Source organism: Gracilinanus agilis, chromosome 2 (assembly GCF_016433145.1).
Source record: "Gracilinanus agilis isolate LMUSP501 chromosome 2, AgileGrace, whole genome shotgun sequence".
Classification (NCBI taxonomy): Eukaryota; Metazoa; Chordata; class Mammalia; order Didelphimorphia; family Didelphidae; genus Gracilinanus; species Gracilinanus agilis.
Window position 1 is genome coordinate 435997649 of NC_058131.1, and position 19210 is coordinate 436016858.

The window sequence follows — 19210 nt, forward strand, 5'->3', positions numbered from 1 at the left end:
CAGAGCGAAAGGAGCAGAGCCAGAAGAACTCTATACACAGAGACTGATATACTGTGGTAAAATTGAATGTAATGGACTTATGTACCAGCAGCAATGCAATGACCCAGGACAATTCTGAGGGATTTATGGTAAAGAAAGCTACCCGCATTCAGAGGAAGGACTGCAGGAGAGGAAACATATAAGAAAAACAACTGCTTGAACGCATGGGTCGGGGTGGACATGATTGAGGGCGTGGACTCGAAACTACCACACCAATGCAACTACCAACAATTTGGAAATTAGTCTTGATCAAGGACACATGACAAAACTAGTGGAAATGCGCATTGGCCATGGGTGAGGGGCGTGCGGGGGGAGGGGGTTAAAGGGGAAAGGAGGAGCATGAATCATGTAACCATGTTAAAAATGAATATTAATAAATGTTAAAAAAAAATGAAAAAAAAAAGCCAGAAGGGGACAATTCAGATATCAAGGAGCACCAAACAGGATCACACAGGATCTGGCAGCCTCCACACTGAAAGACCACAAAGCTTGGAATATGATATTCAGAAAGGCAACAGAACTGGGTCTACAACCAAGGATCACCTACTCATCAAAACTGACTATATACTTCCAGGGGAAAGTATGGGCATTCAACAAGATAGAAGATTTCCAAATATTTGCACAGAAAAGACCAGGACTAAATGGAAAGTTATCTTTCCAATCTCAGATCCTCCCAGAATCTTAAAACCTCAAATCACTTTATCTTCCATAAACTACTCAATTCTTTACATAACATATGACTAAAACTTTTCTCTTTTATCTTGATTCTCTAAATTTCTCATAACTGCTAAACCCCTTATCAATTTTTATTTTAATTGTTCTCTTTTTAGTTTCTAAGGCTATCACTCACCCCTTGTTCCTTTTCTTGCCTTCCCAGCAGGTGAAGAAGGGGAAAGAAGAGACATAATTCAGAACTAAAAATAAAATTGAATTTAAAAAAAAACAAAAAAAAGGTGTTTTTTTTATTATTTTGTATTATTTGTATGTACGATATATAGACTTATTTATGTACATATTCCATTCCCCAAGTACAATATAAACTCTCTAAAGGTGAAACATTTCAATTCTAAGTTTTTATCTGTGAAGATGGGATTAACTCTCCCCTCGCCTACATTTAAATTTAATCACATTATATACCCTACTTAACGCATAAGTGGGGGAGGTCCACAACCCACATGCTAAAGTGGGTGACAAGTCAGAAACAACTTACTGACTCCAGGGCAGTACTAAGCAAAGTTATAGACTGACTGGTCTCTGTAAAGTGGGGGGAAGGCACATGGAAGTGACAAAAATAAAGGTCTTTAAAAGCAGCTGCAACTTCCTGTGAGGGGGTCTTCAAGCTCTTTCGAGGCTGTGGAGTCTGGTAGAGGATCACCTTCTTCTTCTTGAATCTAGATAGTGGAGGAGCCAGGACTCTGGCCTTGAACTGCATTTGGTAAGGCAACTCTTGGGTCTTCCCCTCTGAACTACCACATGGGTGAGTGAAAAGGTTTTCTGGAGAGATTAATTGCCAGAAGAGGCTGTGTGGCTATTCACCACCGGGTCCTCTGGCTAAATGGCCCTCTGGCTAAAGGTCCTCTGGTGGAAGGTTAACAAGCCCTGTCTGGTTCGAATCAGGCCAGAGTTATTATCTATTATTAAAACTTAGAATTGGGCAAATCAAAGCTAATGAATTCACAAGACATCAAGACATCAAAAAACAATAAAACAAAATCAAAAGAAAGAAAAAATAGAATTATCAAATATCTGCAGAGATTAAAATACACAAGAACTAAATATTATATTTTATAAAGTTTTATTAATAATAAACTAACATAAAAAACTAGAGTGAAAAGGTGCTAAATTAACCCAGCCTGCTCCCAAGACCAAAAAAGAAAGAGGGAGAAGCTACAGAATTTATAAAAGAATAATGTGACCAGGTAAACATGGAGGCGCAGGAGAGATTAAAGGGAATTTTGAAAAATGCTTAAGGGATTTCTGGGGAATGAAGCCCAAGGTTCAAAATCTCCATTTATACATATCTTACTGAAAAAAAAAACTGACCTGGAAAATAGATACAGGAGCGACAATTTAAGAATTATTGGACTACCTGAAAGTCATGACCCTTCCAAAAAAAAATTCTTAGAGGAATTTTGGTTCTGACTACAATTATCTCAAATCCTAGAATTATCTTTTAATGAATAATTATTATTTCATCCAGTTAAGAATTTTAGTACCTAAATACAATTAAAAATTAATACTACTGATGATGTTTCTGGTTCTTCTAAGGCTGATAATATACTTATATTTTATTCTTTAAGCCAGAAAAACAAAAAATCAGATTCTTACCATCAATCAACACAATTTAAGGAACAGTATGCAATTTGAATATGATATCTATTAAGGAGGAAAAATGAAGTTGTTTGAAATTTTACTCACTAGAATATGTCTGTAATAATTAAAATTAAATTATGAGGCTGTCAGTAGCTTTAGTAGTTTTATTACACCAAAGTCAAGATAGTAAAGAGAGGGAAATGTAGGAAAGAAGTAGAGTTGATTAGCTTACTACTCTATATGCCATTTGATGGATTGAAGCTCAACACTAATAGGGGTTCCTCCAGGTTCCAATCTTCTGCCAGAAGAGCACCAGAGAGTGAGGGTAGTCCTTTGGTCTCACTTTATAAGCAGTTTTCTCCACCAATCAGAAATCAATAATAGTTCCTTAATTTGTCTGGCACCACGCAGGGGGGCAGTGCCTATGGGATCAATTTCCCATCTCATTGGTTTCAACTTCCTTTCTCTGACGGTCTGTCTATCCCTGCACATCTCAATGGTAAACAACCTCCAGGTTGCTGATTGATTATATCAAAACAAAGCAACATAATGGGGAGAGGAGTTCCCTTCCCACATGTCTATATTGAGAAATCAGAAACAGAACTCAGAGACCATGAACAAATCTAAACTTACAAGTTGGGTGGGGAGGGAGTACAATTTCAGGAGTATAGGCACCTTCTTTGAAGAGATGGAGTCATTTGTTAACCTATTTTCTTGGCACAATCTCCAAGGAAGCATAATGGTCAAGAAGAAAGAGAGTGCTGATGACTTAGCAGCTAATAGTACTAAATAAGGATAAGAGGAAATATGAGGCAAAAAAAAAAAAAAGCAGAAGACAAAAAGTCAACATCAGGTCCCCTAGCTATTAACTTACCATCCACTGCCAGTATACTAACTCCATATGCTTCCACTCCAAAAAAGCTTCCAGACGTGAGTTTTCTGATTCCAACTGCTGCAACAACTAAAACAGAAATGAAAACACAAATAAGAAAAGGGAAAACTCACCTAAGCAGACCATCATCCTCTCAATCACCCAGACTCCTAACCCACTACTCCCCAGTAGCCTAGCAGTTTACTTTTGCAGCATCTATAATAAATGCTCCATTCTCTCTTCTGACATTGGCACCCTGGTATAGGCCCTTGATTCCTCACAACTGGGACTAATGTAATAATCAGTTGAATTGTCTGTCTCTGCCCACTCTAGGCCATCTTCCATTCAGCTGCCATTATGACTGTCCTAAAACTCAGGTCTGACCATGCCATCCTCCTATTCAATAAATGCCAGTGGTCCCATATTGCATCAGGATCAAATACAAAATCCACTGGCTAGTATTCAAAGCATCTCATAACCCTGTCCCCTCTCATCTTTCCAATCCAATATTGAGTTATACAGTGAATCTGGCCTCCTTGCTTGTTTCTATTACCAGACTTCCCATCTTCCAACTCCAGACATTTTCCCAGGTTCTCCCAATGCCTAGAATTTTCTCCCTTCTCATCTCCATCTCCTGGCTTCCTTCATGACAAGAAGTCTTTCCAAGGCCCCCTTAATCTTCATGCCTTCCCTCTAAGATTAGCCCAGTGATATATATCTTTTTAACAAAGGTGTTGGCATCTCATTTTTCACATCAAATAATGACGTCCTTGAAAACAGAGATAGTTTTTTTCCTTTCTTTGAATCCCTAGTATTGTAAAGGGGGAACCAAATTATGGTCGTCCTGTATATTTAAAGTTTGGTCACTAGGAATCGATTACCCGATTCCAAGATAAAAGACCCAAGTCAGGATGACTATTATGGTAGTTTATTTTGGGAAGAGGAAAGGAAAATGAGAGAGAGAGAGACAGGAAGAGAGAGAGAGAGAGAGACTCTGGCCTGATCCGGAGGCCTGAACCAGGAAAGCCATGAGAAGCGCCAACAAAGGGGGAGGTTAATTAAACAAGGCTTCTAGCCACAAGGCCTCCTCTAAGATGAGAGGCCTCTTTTGAGGCTAGGGCCTCCAGAAAATGCTAAGGAAAATGAAAGGGAGTCAGCCTAACTTACCCACTTGACAATTCAAAAGGAAGTAGTCTGAGGTTTCACCTGAATTCCTTCAAGGCCAGGTTCAAAAGGCAAAATTCCTCTCACAGGAAGTTACCATGATATTTAAAAGATAGTTCGTTTTGTCACTTCCTGTGTCCACCCTCCAGTTCTATGTGGACAAATGACAGTGTCAAACTTGTTTCGGACTGCCCAGGGAGCAGTCACCTGTTTTTAATTTGTCACTTACTAGCACATGTGGGTCATAGACCTCTCCCCACCCCCACTTAATTCTAAGTTGGGTGGGGTGACATTATTCCTAGTGGCTAAAGTCTAAAGAATGAATAAGGGTGAGATAATTCCATTTACACAGTACCATGCTTATGGCCTGACCATAAAGGAAATTTTTAGTGAGCGGATACAATATGTACAGAAATAAATACAAAAGTAATAGAAAATTGGGGGCAGCTGGGTAGCTCAGTGGCTTGAGAGCCAGGCCTAGAGACAGGAGGTCCTAGGTTCAAATCTGGCCTCAGACACTTCCCAGCTATGTGACTCTGGGCAAGTCACTTACCCTCCATTTCCTAGCCCAGTAGTTCCCAAACTTTTTTGGCCTACCGCCCCTTTCCCAGAAAAAATATCACTTAGAGCCCCCTGTCACATACTATCACCTCCCCATTACAATTATTCACCGCCCCCAAATGCACCTGTGGCCTTAACCCCCCCCCCCCGGATCGCTGAAGCACCCACCAGGGGACAGTGGTGCCCACTTTGAGAATCACTGGCCTAACCCTTACCACATTTCTACCTTGGAGCCAATACACAGTATTAACTCCAAGATGGAAGGTAAGGGTTTAAAAAAAAATTAAAGAAGTAATAGAAAATAATATAGACATCTGGTCAAATGACCAACAAGATGGAGGACTAAACAATTTCTCTGACCCTAAAACATCAGAGAGAAAGCAATTTCAGCTGTCTCAATAATCTAGGGCACCAAGAACCCAAACAAGATAAAAACTCATTGAACTAACAGCACAAAAAGCTTATGATCCCTAACAACTAACTCATTCTCACTCAATACATCCTATTCCTGGGCAACAGAGCTTCATAAGTCTATCTGTGCTTGCAATAGAACTCAATTCTACTGTCCTTTGACGGTAGAACCATTGAACCTCCCATCCTCAACTCCAACTAGTGTCAGAGACTCAAATTCCAAATGGAAAAAACTTGTTCATGCTGTGATAGCAGCACTCTGTGGCACTGAATCAAAGAAATGAAGAAAAGAGGAAGGGGACAGGACATGTGAGTAGCTGTCACATTTTATTAAGTTTGGGTTATTATCAGCATCCAAAAGTAACTTGTGGCAGAGAACAAGGGTGGTAAAATGCTGAATTAGCCAGTTTGGGAGGAGCTGAGACTTATAATCAACCTCTAGTGGAAAGGCCATGAAAGGAGAGGAAGTTAGAAAATGAACAATAGGACAAAACTGGGGGTGGGGGGGAAGGGGTGGCCTAAAATTACCAGAAATATCAAGAAGAAAACTCAAATACTTAGAAAATAAGCAGATAATCAGCAGGTTTATTAATGGTCAAAGGAAATATAATCTCCAGATCAAGGAAAAGAAGAATCTATAAATAAATAATGTAAGACACAGAAATAACATTTCAACATCTGATGAGGCAGAAGACACTGAGGATGCCCAATAGGACATGTGTTATAAGATTAGGCTTGAGAGCCAGTATTATAAAATTAGGCCTGATGTTTTTGAGGCCATCAGGACAGTTTCCCCTTAAGGAAGGCTATATGCTTATAGAACATACTCATGGAAAAAGACTGATAATAACATTTTTTGAAGGTCAGTTCTGCTGTGTTGCCCAAATATTTTGTCTACCACCAGCTTAGATTTTTGGTCCCTGATAACAAGTCTCCAAAACAATATTTTGCCCTGACTTCTGATAGGCAACTCAGCCAGCTCCAGGAAGGTCATCCAAAATCATTTTATTATAAGAATCTCACTCTCAAAAGAGCAATCGGAGAAAGAATCAAATCATTAACATGAGAAATACAAATCAAAACCATTTTGAGGTTTAATTTCAGTCATCAAATTAACAAAGAGAGACAAAAGACTGAAACAACCCATGTTGGAGAGGCTATAGAAAGACAGATTATTGTATATTTTGCTTTTATTCCAGTTAACAAGTACCTCTCAGAAGAGCACTCTGAAGCATATCCTCCCCTCCAGCAACAACATCCTTTCCCACCAGAGCACCCCTACCCTCTAGAGCACCCTATTTCTGCTAAATGGACCTTTGTCTGTGCTCCTCAATGTAGCACTGCCCTTACCCGAGTTATATTGTTAGTGTGGTCCCATTTTCCTTTTTTCTTCTCCTGTTCTTCCCCACTGCTTACAATAAAGCTTTGCATTGAACTAACTCCCATGGTTTTACATGTTATTCTCAGAACCCAAATTCTTTAAGGAGTTCTTTTCTCCAATGTCTCTGGCTGACCCACAGACCCTTCCTTAGACATAAACTTAGTATTTGAACCAGGACTTAACCTACTGACAGTTGCTGACTCTAGGAGAGTAGGAAACTGTGAGTTCAGTTGTAGAAAGCAAAGGTCAATAGACCAACCAAACATGATCCCCAGAAAGACTTCCTTATACCTACAAGACTGAATGTATAGAGACAACTTAAAAGATTACAAGTCTCCCATTAGAACACCATCAGGACTTGGTCTACTTTTTGGAGAACGTAGATTGGTGAGTTTGGCAGTATTTCATTTTTCTTCTCATATTTTGATCAATTAGCTTGTAACATAGCACTCAGCAAAACAGCTGCACAGCCTGTCTTTACTTTTCTACTTTTCCCTCTTAAACCAAAGCTGACGAAAGAAAGCAACATGTATTTCTGCAAGTTTTCACCTCTTCCATCAAGATTCAAACCAAAATAGAAAACCTGAATGAAGAGAATATCAAATAGAAAATTGAACTATAAAGAAACTAGCAAAGAAAAATAATATTGTTCCAGATTAATTTTAGGGGATTTCTAACAAACTTTTAAATAATTACCTAAGATATACAAATTAGACTCAAAAACTAAGACAACACTGCTAAACTCCTTTTATGAGACAAATATAGCCCTAAAGCTCTAATACCTAAACCAAAAAAAAAAAAAAAAGGCAAAGTAAGCGAAATTAATATTAATTCAACTTCCTGGTTAAGACAGCAGGAGAGAAAAAAGCAGCTGCTTAACCTCTACTAACCGAAACATACAGGACTCCTCAAGAAAACAAAAAAAACAAATCCAGAGGAGCAAAGGGACCCCACAACAGGGCACAGCATTGGAGGTACATGGAATTGGGGCATTTCCATGCTATAAAGGGGTGAAACAGCTCTCACTAAAATGCGAGCTGAGCAACCCACTCCCCCACCCCACACCACCTACAGTGCCAAAGCCAGTTCACAAGAGTTAGAGCAAGTTTGGGGAACGTATTAAGCCCTTGGCAGCTACCTGGGGTCACCATGGCCTGCTCCTGAGAGCAGCAAGACTTAAGACCCCAAGAGAGTAAAGAACGCGCGGACTTTGAACATAGACCCTGAGCACAGGCACAAGTGCAGGCACGAACGCAAGCCTAGACACGAATCCTGAGAGCAGGCGAGGACTCGGATCTTGAGTGCAGGCAAGGACCTTGAGTGGGGACCCAGTGCAGAAGGGTGCACAACTGTGGAAGCAGCGCCCTGAGACTGTTTTTAAAGGAGCCTCGGGCAGAGGAACAAGCAAGGGGACCCACCAGGAGGCTTGACCCTGAGAACAACTAGACCTGAGACCTCAGGAGCCTAAAGAGCACAGAAAGACCCTGAGTGTGAGGATAAACCTGAGAGGGCTCAGGGCTAACAATGGCAAGCCAGAGACAAGAACCCCAAAAGAGAAAGATCATCAAGAAGAAATCTGTAACACTCGACAACTTTAACACAGATAAAATCGAGACAACAGAGCAAACAGCAGAGAACAAACAAGTAATCATATACAAACCTTTCCAAAATGATGAAAACTGGACACAAGCTATTGAAGAGTTCAAATCTGAGATGATGAGAAAGATGGAAGAGATCTGGCAAGAAAATAACAGTTTAAAAGGCAGAATTTTGTAATTGGAAAGTGAGGCTCAGAAATCAAATGAACTGATAAGCAAATTGAACACCAGAAATAACCAGATTGAAAAGGAAAACCAGTCCCTAAAGGCTAGAATTGAGCAATTAGAAGCTAATGATCTCTCAAGACAGCAAGAATAAATAAAACAAAGCCAAAACACTGATAAAATAGAAGGAAACATGAAATATCTCAATAAGAAAGTGACAGACCAAGAAAACAGGTCTAGAAGAGACAATCTGAGAATCATTGGTCTTCCTGAAAAAAGCAGAAATTAATAGAAATTTGGACTCCATACTAAAAGAAATTATTCAGCAAAACTGCCCTGAAGTTCTACAACAAGAGGGCAATATAGACATTGAACAAATCCATAGGTCACCCTCTACACTAGACCCAGAAAAAAAAAAAACCAGGAATATAATAGCTAAATTCAATAGTTTCTAAGTAAAAGAAAAAATTTTACAAGAAGCCAGAAAGAGACAATTCAGATATCAAGGAGCACCAATCAGGATCACACAGGATCTGGCAGCCTCCACACTAAAAGACTGCAAGGCTTAGAATATGATATTCAGAAAGGCAAGAGAACTAGATGTACAACCACAGATCACCTATCCATCAAAACTGACTATGTACTTCCAGGGGAAAGTTGGGGAATTAACAAGATAGAAGATTTGCAAGTATTTTGAAATACAGAAAAGACCAGGACTAGATGGAAAGTTTGATATCCAACCACAAAAATCAAGAGAAACATGAAAAGGTAAATAAGAAACAGAGGTGAAAGAAAAAAAACTCATATTTTTTAAATTTGCCTCTTTAAGGGCTTCAATATGGTCTAATTATTGGTATTCCTATGTGGAGAAATGTTATGTATAATTCTCTGTAAGGAACTCTAGTCACTATTATGGTATTCACTATTATAGTAATTAGAAGAATTACTCATAGGGAGAGGCTAGAATACTAAACGGTCTAAGATGATATGGTGGTGGGAAAGCGGGAGGTGAATAGTAGAGGACACCAAGAGAAACTTGAATGAATAAGAAAAATAGAATATTCTATTAAACACAAAGATGGCAGGGAAGGGGAAGGGATGAATACTATTATGAAAAGGAGAGGAAGAAAGCATTAAGAGGTAATATTTAAACCTTACTCTCAGTGGAATTAACCCTGAGAGGGAAGAGTAGCTTTATCCATTGGGATATAAAACTCTATCTAACCCTACTGAGAAAGTCAGAAGGGATAAACCAAGGGGAGCAGGGCAGTGGGGAGGTCAAAAAAGGGAGGGGAGGAGAGGAGGGAGGGAATTCATTAGGTCATAAAAATAAAAAGAGGGGAATAATAAGGGAGGGAGTAGAAAGGGAAGTAAATCAAGGGAAGGGACAAGGGTTACTGGCATAAAGCAAACCACTGGTTTAAAAGGAAATAGTGTAAGAAGAAGGGGTAGAACTAGGAAAGGATACCAAAATGTCGGCGAATACACAACTGATAATTATAACTCTGAATGTGAATGGGATGAACTCACCCATAAAACCGAAGCAAATAGCAGAGTGGATTAGAAACCAAAATCTTACCTTATGTTGTCTACAGGAAACACATATGAGGCGGGTGGACATACACAGGTTTAAGGTAAAGGGCTTGAGTAAAATCCTTTGGGCATCAAATGAGAAAAAGAAGGCAAGAGTGGCAATTATGATTTCTGACAAAGCCAAAATAAAAATAGATATGATTAAAAAAAGACAGGGAAGGTCATTACATTCTGATTAAAGGCAGTATAGACAATGAGGAAATAACATTGCTCGATATGTATGCACCAAGTGGCATAGCAACCAGATTCATAAAGGAGAAACTGGCAGATCTCAAGAAGGAAATAGATAGTAAAACCATACTAGAGGGAGATCGAAATATCCCTCTTTCGGATCTAGATAAATCAAACCAAAAAATAAATAAGAAAGAGGTAAGACAGATGAATGAAGTCCTAGAAAAATTAGATTTAATTGATATGTGGAGAAAAATAAATAGGGACAAAAAGGAATACACTTTCTTTTCAGCTGCACATGGTACATTCACAAAGACTGACCATGTAATAGGGCATAGAAACATTGCAAACAAATGCAAAAGAGCAGAAATAATAAATGTAACTTTCTCAGATCATAATGCAATAAAAATAATAATTAGTAAGGGTACCTGGACAGGCAAATCAAAAACTAATTGGAAATTAAATAATATGATTCTCCAAAACCAGCTAGTCAAAGAAGAAATCATAGAAACAATCAACAATTTCACTGAAGAGAATGACAATGAAGAGACATTCTACTAAACTCTATGGGATGCAGCCAAGGCAGTACTCAGGGGGAAATTTATATCCTTGAGTGCATATATTAACAAATTAGGGAGGGCAGAGATTAATGAATTGAGCATGCAACTTAAAAAATTAAAAAGCAAGCAAATTAAAAATTCCCAGATGAAAACTAAATTAGAAACACTAGAAATCAAGAGAGAAATTAATAAAATCGAAAGTAAAAGAACTATTGAATTAATAAATAAGACAAGAAGCTGGTATTTTGAAAAAACAGATAAAATAGACAAAGTACTGGTCAATCTAATAAAAAAAATAAAGAAATGGCCATGCGCCTACTAAAATCTATTCAAATTGCCGCCATTAGTCATTACCCTCTCTCACCTCTCCTACGTACCAAAGAGGAAGCCCAACCTCCCAATTTAAGCCATGCTCCACCTTGGTACACGTCATCATGTCAAAAACCAGAAACCTATTGAATCATGGAAAATGTAGTTTCAAAGTCCCCCAAAAGTCCACAGGAAGTCTGTCACACATCTAAGTATTCCAAAGCTCAAATGAGCCCCAAATACCTCTCAATGGAATCCCCAAAATTCCAAATAACACAGGTGTGATTCCAAATTGCTCTCCAAAATGGATGGATCAGTTCACAGCTCCACTAAGAATTCATTAGTGTGTCTATTTTTCCACATCTCATCATTTTTTTTTGAACCTTTACCTTCTGTCTTAGAATTAATACTGCATATTGGTTTCAAGGAAGAAGAGCAGTAACAGGTAGGTCATGGGGGTTAAGTGAGCTCAGAGTCACACAGGTAGGAAGTGCCTGAGGCCAGATTTGAATCTAGTACCTCCCCTCTTTAAGCTTGTCTCTCAATCCACTGAGCCATCCAGTTACCCATAACCCTCATCATTTCTTATAGCACAACACTAGTTCTATCAAGGTAAAACCTTGTTCAACTATTAATTTCCAATCTTTTTCCATCAATTTCCAATTCTTTGCCACAACCAAAAGAATTGTTATATTTCTGTACATTAGTCTTTTTTTTCCTTTGATCTTTTTGGGATACAGATATTATTTTATTATTTTATTGCTGGGTCAAAGATATGCACAGCTATTTTATAGCCATTTATGCACAGTTTCAAATTATTCTACAGAATGTTTGAAAAAATTCACAATTCCACAAAAGTATGATGGTGTACCTATTTCTCCAGCATTGTCATCTTTTCTATATTGTTTGCAAACCTGGTAAGTACCTGAGGTGGTACCTCAGAATCGTTTTAATTTGCATTTCTCTAAATCAAAAGTGATTTGGAACATTTTTTTTCCATGACTATTAATATCTTTGGTTTCTTCTTCTGAAAACTACCTGTTCATGTCCTTTGACCATTTGCCAACTGAGGAATGACTCTTATTCCCATAAAGTCGGTTCAGTTCCCTAAATATTTGAGAAAAGAGTTTCTGCTCGCTGGCTAAGGGAGGGAGGAGGGGAGGAAAGGAACATGAATCATTTGACCATGGGAAAATATTCTAGACTAATTAAATACATAAATAAAAGAAAACCACTGTAAAATTTGTTTTCCCAGTTTCCTATTTTCCTTGTAATTTTAGCTGCACTGGGTTCATGCAAAAACTTTTTAAATTTCATATAAGCAAAATTACCCATGTTACCTCCTGTAATCCTCTTGATCTCATTTGGTCATAAAGTCTTCCCTTGTCTATAGATATGACAAGTTATATTTCTTTCATGTTTAACAAATGTATATGCTATCCTTCATATCTAAATCATGTACTCATTTTCACTTTATCTTGGTATAAGGTGTGAAGTGTTGGTTTGTAGTTATTTTGTATCAGCTTGCTTTCCAATTTTCCCAGCAGTTTTTTTTTACAATAGCAAGTTCTTGCTCCCAAAAACTTAGATCTTTACATTTATCAAACACTAGTGTACTGTATTCATTTACTTCTATATATTGAAATTGAACCTAATCTATTCCATTGAGCAACCATTCTATTCTTTTTAGGCAGTACCAGATTATTTTGATGATTACCACTTTGTAGTATAGTTTGAGATCTGCTAACTTCACTTTTTAATTTGTTTTTCGTTTGTATATTTTTTGATTATTTTTTTTTGTTTATATCTATCTTTATCTGGGTGAAGAGTATTTTTTAATTGTGTTTATACACAATTTGTGTATCTTGACAGATAAGCTCCCAAGTACTTTATACTCACTGCAGTAATTTTAAATAGAATGTCTCTATCTCTTTCTGCTAGGTTTGTTAGTAGTATATAGGAATGCCAATGATTTGTGTGGATTTTTTTTATATCAAGCAACCTTTGCTGCAGTTGTTAATTTCACTGACTAGTTTTTCAGTTGATTCTCAAAGGTTCTATAAGTATATCATAATATCATCTGTAGAGTGATAGTTTTGTTTCCGTGTTGTCTATTTTTATTCCTTCAATTTCTTTTACTTATTGTTGCTAAAGCTAGCAATAATTTCCAGTATAATACTGAATAATAGTGATAATGAACATCCCCCTTGCTTCAATCCTGACCTCACTGAGAGGCTTCTAAGTTTATCCCTATTACCCATAATGTTTGCTCTTGGTTTTAGATACGAATAAAAACAAAACAAAACAAACAAAAAAAAAAAGCCTTGCCTTCTGCCTTAGAATCAAATACTAAGGAAGAAGAGTGGTAAGGGCTAGGCAATGGGGGTTAAGCGACTTGTTCAAGTTCACACAGATAGGAAGTGTCTGAGGACAGATTTGAACCCAGGACCTCCCATCTCTGGGACTGACTCTCAATCCACTGAGCCACCCCGCTGCCCCCTAAGTACAAATAATTTTAAGAAAAACTCCATTTAATCCTATGTTTTCTACTATTTTTAGTAGAAATTATGGTTTTGTTGTTTGTTTTTTAATCAAAAACTCTTTCTGTATATAGTGATACAATCATATGATTTTTATTATTTTGGTTATTGATATAGTCAATAATACGTATAGATTTCTTAATCTTGAACCAGCTCTAAAATCCTGGTATAAATCCCACCTGGTCATTAGCGTATAATTTTTTGTGATATTTTGTGGTAGTCTCCTTTCTAGTATTTCATTTAAAATGTTTGCAACAATATTCATTAGGAAATTAGTCTATAGTTTTCATTCAGTTTTTGTTCTCCCTGGTTTATCAAAAATCATTTTTGTGTCTTAGAAAAAATATGGTAGGAGTCTTTCTTTACATATTTCTCCAAATAGTTCATATAGTAGTGGAAATAGTTGTTCTTTAAATGTTTGGTAGATTTTGCTTGTAAATCCATCTGGTCCCAAGAATTTTTCTTAGGGAGCTCATTTATAACTTCTTCTATTTCTTTTTCTAAGATAAGGTTATTTACATACCCTATTTCTTCTTCTATTAGGCAATTTATATTTTCATAAATATTCATTCACTTCACCTAGATTGTCAGTTTTATTGGCATATAACTGAGCAAAATAGCTTCCAATAATTCCTTTGATTTCATCTACACTGGTGGTGCATTCACTCATTTCATTTTGCATATTCATAATTTGGTTTTCTTTTATTAAATTAACCAATGGTTTATTTTATTATTTGTTTTTCTTTTTTCATAAAATCAACTCAGTAGTTTTGCTTTGTTTTTTTTACTTTCAATTTTATTAATCTATCCTTTGATTTTCAGTATTTCTATTTTGGTATTTAATTGGGGACCTATAATTGGTCCTTTTTCTTTTTTTTTAATGCATGCCCAATTCATCGACTTGCTTTCTCTCTTTTATTGATAAAAGCATTTGGATATAAATTTTCCCCTAAATACCACTCTGGGTACATCCCACAGATTTTGGCATGTGGCACTGTTATCACTATCTTTAATGAAATAATTGTTTCTTTGACTCACTCATTCTTTTAGGATTCTTTACTATCCAACTAAAGTTTAATCTAGAATTCCAAGGCCCTCTCCTTAATGTACTTACTTTTTAATCATATTATGGTCCCAAAAGGGTGTTTAATATTTATACCTTTTTGTATTTGTTTGTGAGAAATTTTTATGCCCTTCAGTCAATTTTTATTGAGGGTGCCACATACAGCTGAGAAAAAGTATAGTCCTTATTCTATTCCCAATCAATTTTCTTCAAAGGTTCATCACATTTAACTTTCTAAAACTCTACTCATCCCTCTAATTTCTTTCTTATTCATTGTATGGTTAGGTTTATCTAGGTCTGGAGGGACTAAGTCCCCCACTAGTGTATTTTTACTATTTCCTAAAGTAATTCATTTAATTTTTCCTTTAAAAATTTGGGTACTATGCCATTTGATGTAAATATATTTAAATTTACATTACTTCATTAGGCATGGTCTCCTTTAGCAAAATTCTGTCTTTTAATTAGGTCTATTTTTGCTTTTGCTTTGTCTTAAATCATGGTTGATACACAATCTTTTTAACTTCAGACTGAAGCATAATAGAATCTAAGTGAGTCTTTCTATTTCAAGTGTTTCTTGCAAATAACATATTATTTGATTCTGATTTCTAATCCGTTCTACCATCAGTGGAAACTTTATATCAAATAGGGAAATGATTTTCTGTTTGGTGCCTCCTAAAAAAGTATTGATTTTAAAGCTCAAACAGTCTCTCCCAGGCTATGAAATTGGGTTGGATCCCCCTTTCTTTTGTTTAGATTCTTTGACTTTGTAAAGGATAGCAGGGCTATCACAGGGCTGGCTTTGGTTACAAGCAGGGTGGGAAACTTGTTCGTTATTTATCTGTAAACATGAACTCCCTTAGGTAATAAGGACAAGGAAGGTGTTCTCCAGATTATCTGGAGACCTGATTCTTCCAGTGATGAAGTGATGAAGGAGGTTTTGAGGTCTCCTATTCCAGTTCCTGTGTACTTGTTTTACAAACAGAGATAGATGTCTAGGGGAGGGACTAGACAATGATTTCAGAAGGGATATATATATTGGCTTGCACAACAGGAAGTCGCTCTCTTCTTGCCCAGTCTAACTGTTGAGTTGCTAAGGCTTACACCTCTCTATCAGGACCCCCCACTTTCTGCCATGATTGAGTTCTGTAGTATCTGTTTGAAATTTGAAGGGAATCTTGAGTGGTCTTTTAATAAATTAATATTTTAAATTTTAAAATACGGCCTCTGTATTCCATATTACACATCTGCTTTTATCTTATCAGCTAAGTTCATCCCATTCACATCCAGAATTCTAATTTCTATGTATTTCTTTCCATCCTATTCTGTTTATTGTTCTTTTTTTAATTGTCCTTCCTTTAAGTCAGTTTTGCTTCTGACCAGCACCTCCCTTAACCTGCGTTCACTCCCTTTTCATAGAACCTTCCCCTCCTATTTCCCAGTTGAGTAAGATGGATTTCTATACTCAACTGAGTGTGTGTTTTCTTTGATCCAGTTCAGATAAGAATATAGTTTACGTATTGCCCAATCCACTTTATTTTTCTTTCCATAGGACTTTTCCTTGTGCATTTCACTTCTATGAAATAATTTCTCCCCCTCTTTTCCTTTCCCTTTCTCCTGGTATATCCCTTTTGAATATCCCTTTTTCTCATTCTTCCATTTTTCTTTTTACATCATTCCAACGTAATAGACTCACACCCAGGTCTATGTCTAAAGCAGACTCCATCTAACTACAGATGTACAAGAAATATTTGGTGCCAAATAAAACTCCACCATACTCCTAGCTTGAGAGTCTTTTTCCACCCTTTGTGAAATCATCCCCAAGTTCACTTCAAGGAGTAATGTCAGGAAATGAGTAATGCTCCCCTGATAAACTGGGATGGACCCTTTCAAGACAAGGTATAAGAATTAGTAGGGTCAAACTCTCCCATTCTTTCCATCTACCACCTCCTACTGGAACCTTATACAGTCTCCTAGCTACTTTTTTCAGTACTGGCTATACCTTCACCCATTTTCCTCAACTCACTGGTCAAGCTGGGGGAATTAATACTATTCCTTGCTCCCTACTACCACTTCCAGCTTCTCTCCCTACCTCCATCACTTTCTTCCTTGTCACCTACTCTACACTCAAATTACTGTGGTTCCCTATTGCTCTAGAATCAAATACAAAATGTTCTGTTTGGCAGTCATAGCCATTCATCACTTAGCCTTCTTCTACCTTTCCAGTATTTTTATACTTACTCCCTGACACTATGGAGTCTTGATCCAGTGTATTGATCTAGTGACATTGGTCTCATAGCTATTCCACAAACAAAATACTCCATCTCTTGGTTCTAGGCATTTTCTCTGGCTATCTCTCATATGCTTAGAATGCTCACCACCATTCATTCCAACTACTGACCTCCTTGGCTTCCTTTATTTTATTTTTTTTAACCCTTATCTTGTGTCTTAGAATCAATACTAGGTATTGGTTCTAAGGCAGAAGAGTAGTAAGGGCTAGACAATGGGGGTTAAGTGACTTGCCCAGGGTCACACAGCTAGGCAGTGTCTGAGGCCAGATTTGAACCCAGAACCTCCCATCTCTGGGTCTGACTCTCAATCTACTGAGCCACCGCCACCCAGCTGCCCTCTGGCTTCCTTTAAATCCCAACTAAAATCCCATTTTTTTTTTTTTTACTGTAAGACTTCTCTAATCACTCTTATAGTGCCATCCTGCTGTTAATTATTTCTTATTATCCTGTTCATACTGTATTAGCCTGAATATAATACAGCCCCAAATACAGTGTGATCCCAAGTACTTTGAAGGGTAACTCACAAAGAGGAAACACCCATTTTATTTTCTCCTTTTAAATTACAACTTTTTCTTAACCCATGAAAATAATGCAGACACTTTATATTCAAAGTTTTTTCAAAGTCCTAAAAATAAGTTAAAGAAATTTTAATGCCAACACTTTTATTAAATATGTATTACTTTTATAGATACTTGTGAGAAACTTTCAATATATCACAATCCCCTTCCTCTTCTATTTCCTCTTCATTCGAGTCATCACTGTCACCCTCTTCTTCCTACAAAACACCATCTTCACTACCATCCATACTGCTTGATACACAACATTTTTTAAATCCAAGCACAATGGACTCAATGGAGATTTTGTCCCAAGTGGTTTTGATCCAGTTCCCTAATACAGTGACCACAGTTTCTGTATTTTTTCCAATGGTGTAAATTCATGGTTTCCAGCCAACATCCACTCATTATATTTTCCTCAAATGATTTCTGAATGAATCATTTGTTACTACATCTAACACTTGTAATTGTGATGTCATTCCTCTCAGAATAACAACTAGGTCCATGTGCATTTCAGCAATTCTCTTCTTCACATTTTCAGTCAGGTGACCTTTGAACTAGTCAGGCATTCCTCTTTGACACAGTAACACACCCTTTCATTAGCATCTGTCTTTCATTCATTTCTTCATTCATCCCTTTTCCTGCACACAAAAGATCACTCCTGATGTTAACTTTTCCTTGGGTAATGTTTTATGCCTTAAAATTATGTAAGGAGTCAGGTTTTGTCCATCAGCTATGGCTGCAAGCATCATAGTAATTCTAGTTTTCTCATTTCTAGTAGTTTTAATCAACACTGATTTGGCGCCTTTAGTATTAACGGCCAGGAAAATGCAAAAATCTTCTGACTGGACTCATGCAGAGATACAGTAAAATATGCACAGCACAGGTCCACAACCGTGAACCAGGCCGCATTACTTGGAATCTCGGCGATGATATTTGCCGGGCTAGGTACCACTGCATGTCCCTTCTTAACAAAATTATTCACTGTTCTCAGATCCTGCACAAAACGCCATTGTGTCTTGCCATTTGGATCTTTCTTCGGCTTCTTAATGGGTAAAATAGGTGTGTTGTACTCGGATATAGTGTAGACCAAAATGCCTTGTTCTAGGAGACTTTGGATAATGGGTCTGATACCCTCTGTGGCCTCTTTACTCAACTTATACTGAGGGATTCTAGGTGGAGTACCCTCTTTCACCTCGATCTTAACTGGGGTGACAGATTTCAAAATTCCCACATCAGTTGAATGCTTAGCCCAAACCTCCTCTGGGATATCTTCCGATATTTCAAAGATACTCCCTATGTGTTGTTCCTCCTCATCACTCTCCACTTGCCCTAGGAATAGCAAGGGATGGTGTTTGAGTGACTGTTTGGGTAAGTGTAGGAATATCTGTCCTCACCTATCACACTGGATAGTGGTACCTAATTTACAAAGAACATCCCTCCCCAGGAGATTGGATGGACAACCGGGTATCAACAAAAAAGAATGATCTAAAGTCATTGGGCCTATTTTCACCATCTTAGATCTTAGCTTGGGCACCAACTCCATCTGCCCAGTGGCTCCTTTTACTCTCCCAGACCCCATTAGTGCACAATTTTCTGGTGTTGATGTCAACACAGATCGGGTTGCTC

At 37.5% G+C, this 19210-nt stretch overlaps 1 protein-coding gene across 1 annotated transcript in view; it reads right to left on the reverse strand.

Annotated features, from left to right (window-relative positions):
- Nucleotides 1–19210, reverse strand: part of TEDC1 (tubulin epsilon and delta complex 1) — a 99097-nt gene that overhangs the window by 29417 nt on the left and 50470 nt on the right. The window contains exon 6 of the mRNA XM_044659933.1: nucleotides 3227–3313. Coding sequence (XP_044515868.1) covers nucleotides 3227–3313 — 87 coding nt within the window. The remainder of the gene's footprint in view (nucleotides 1–3226; nucleotides 3314–19210) is intronic.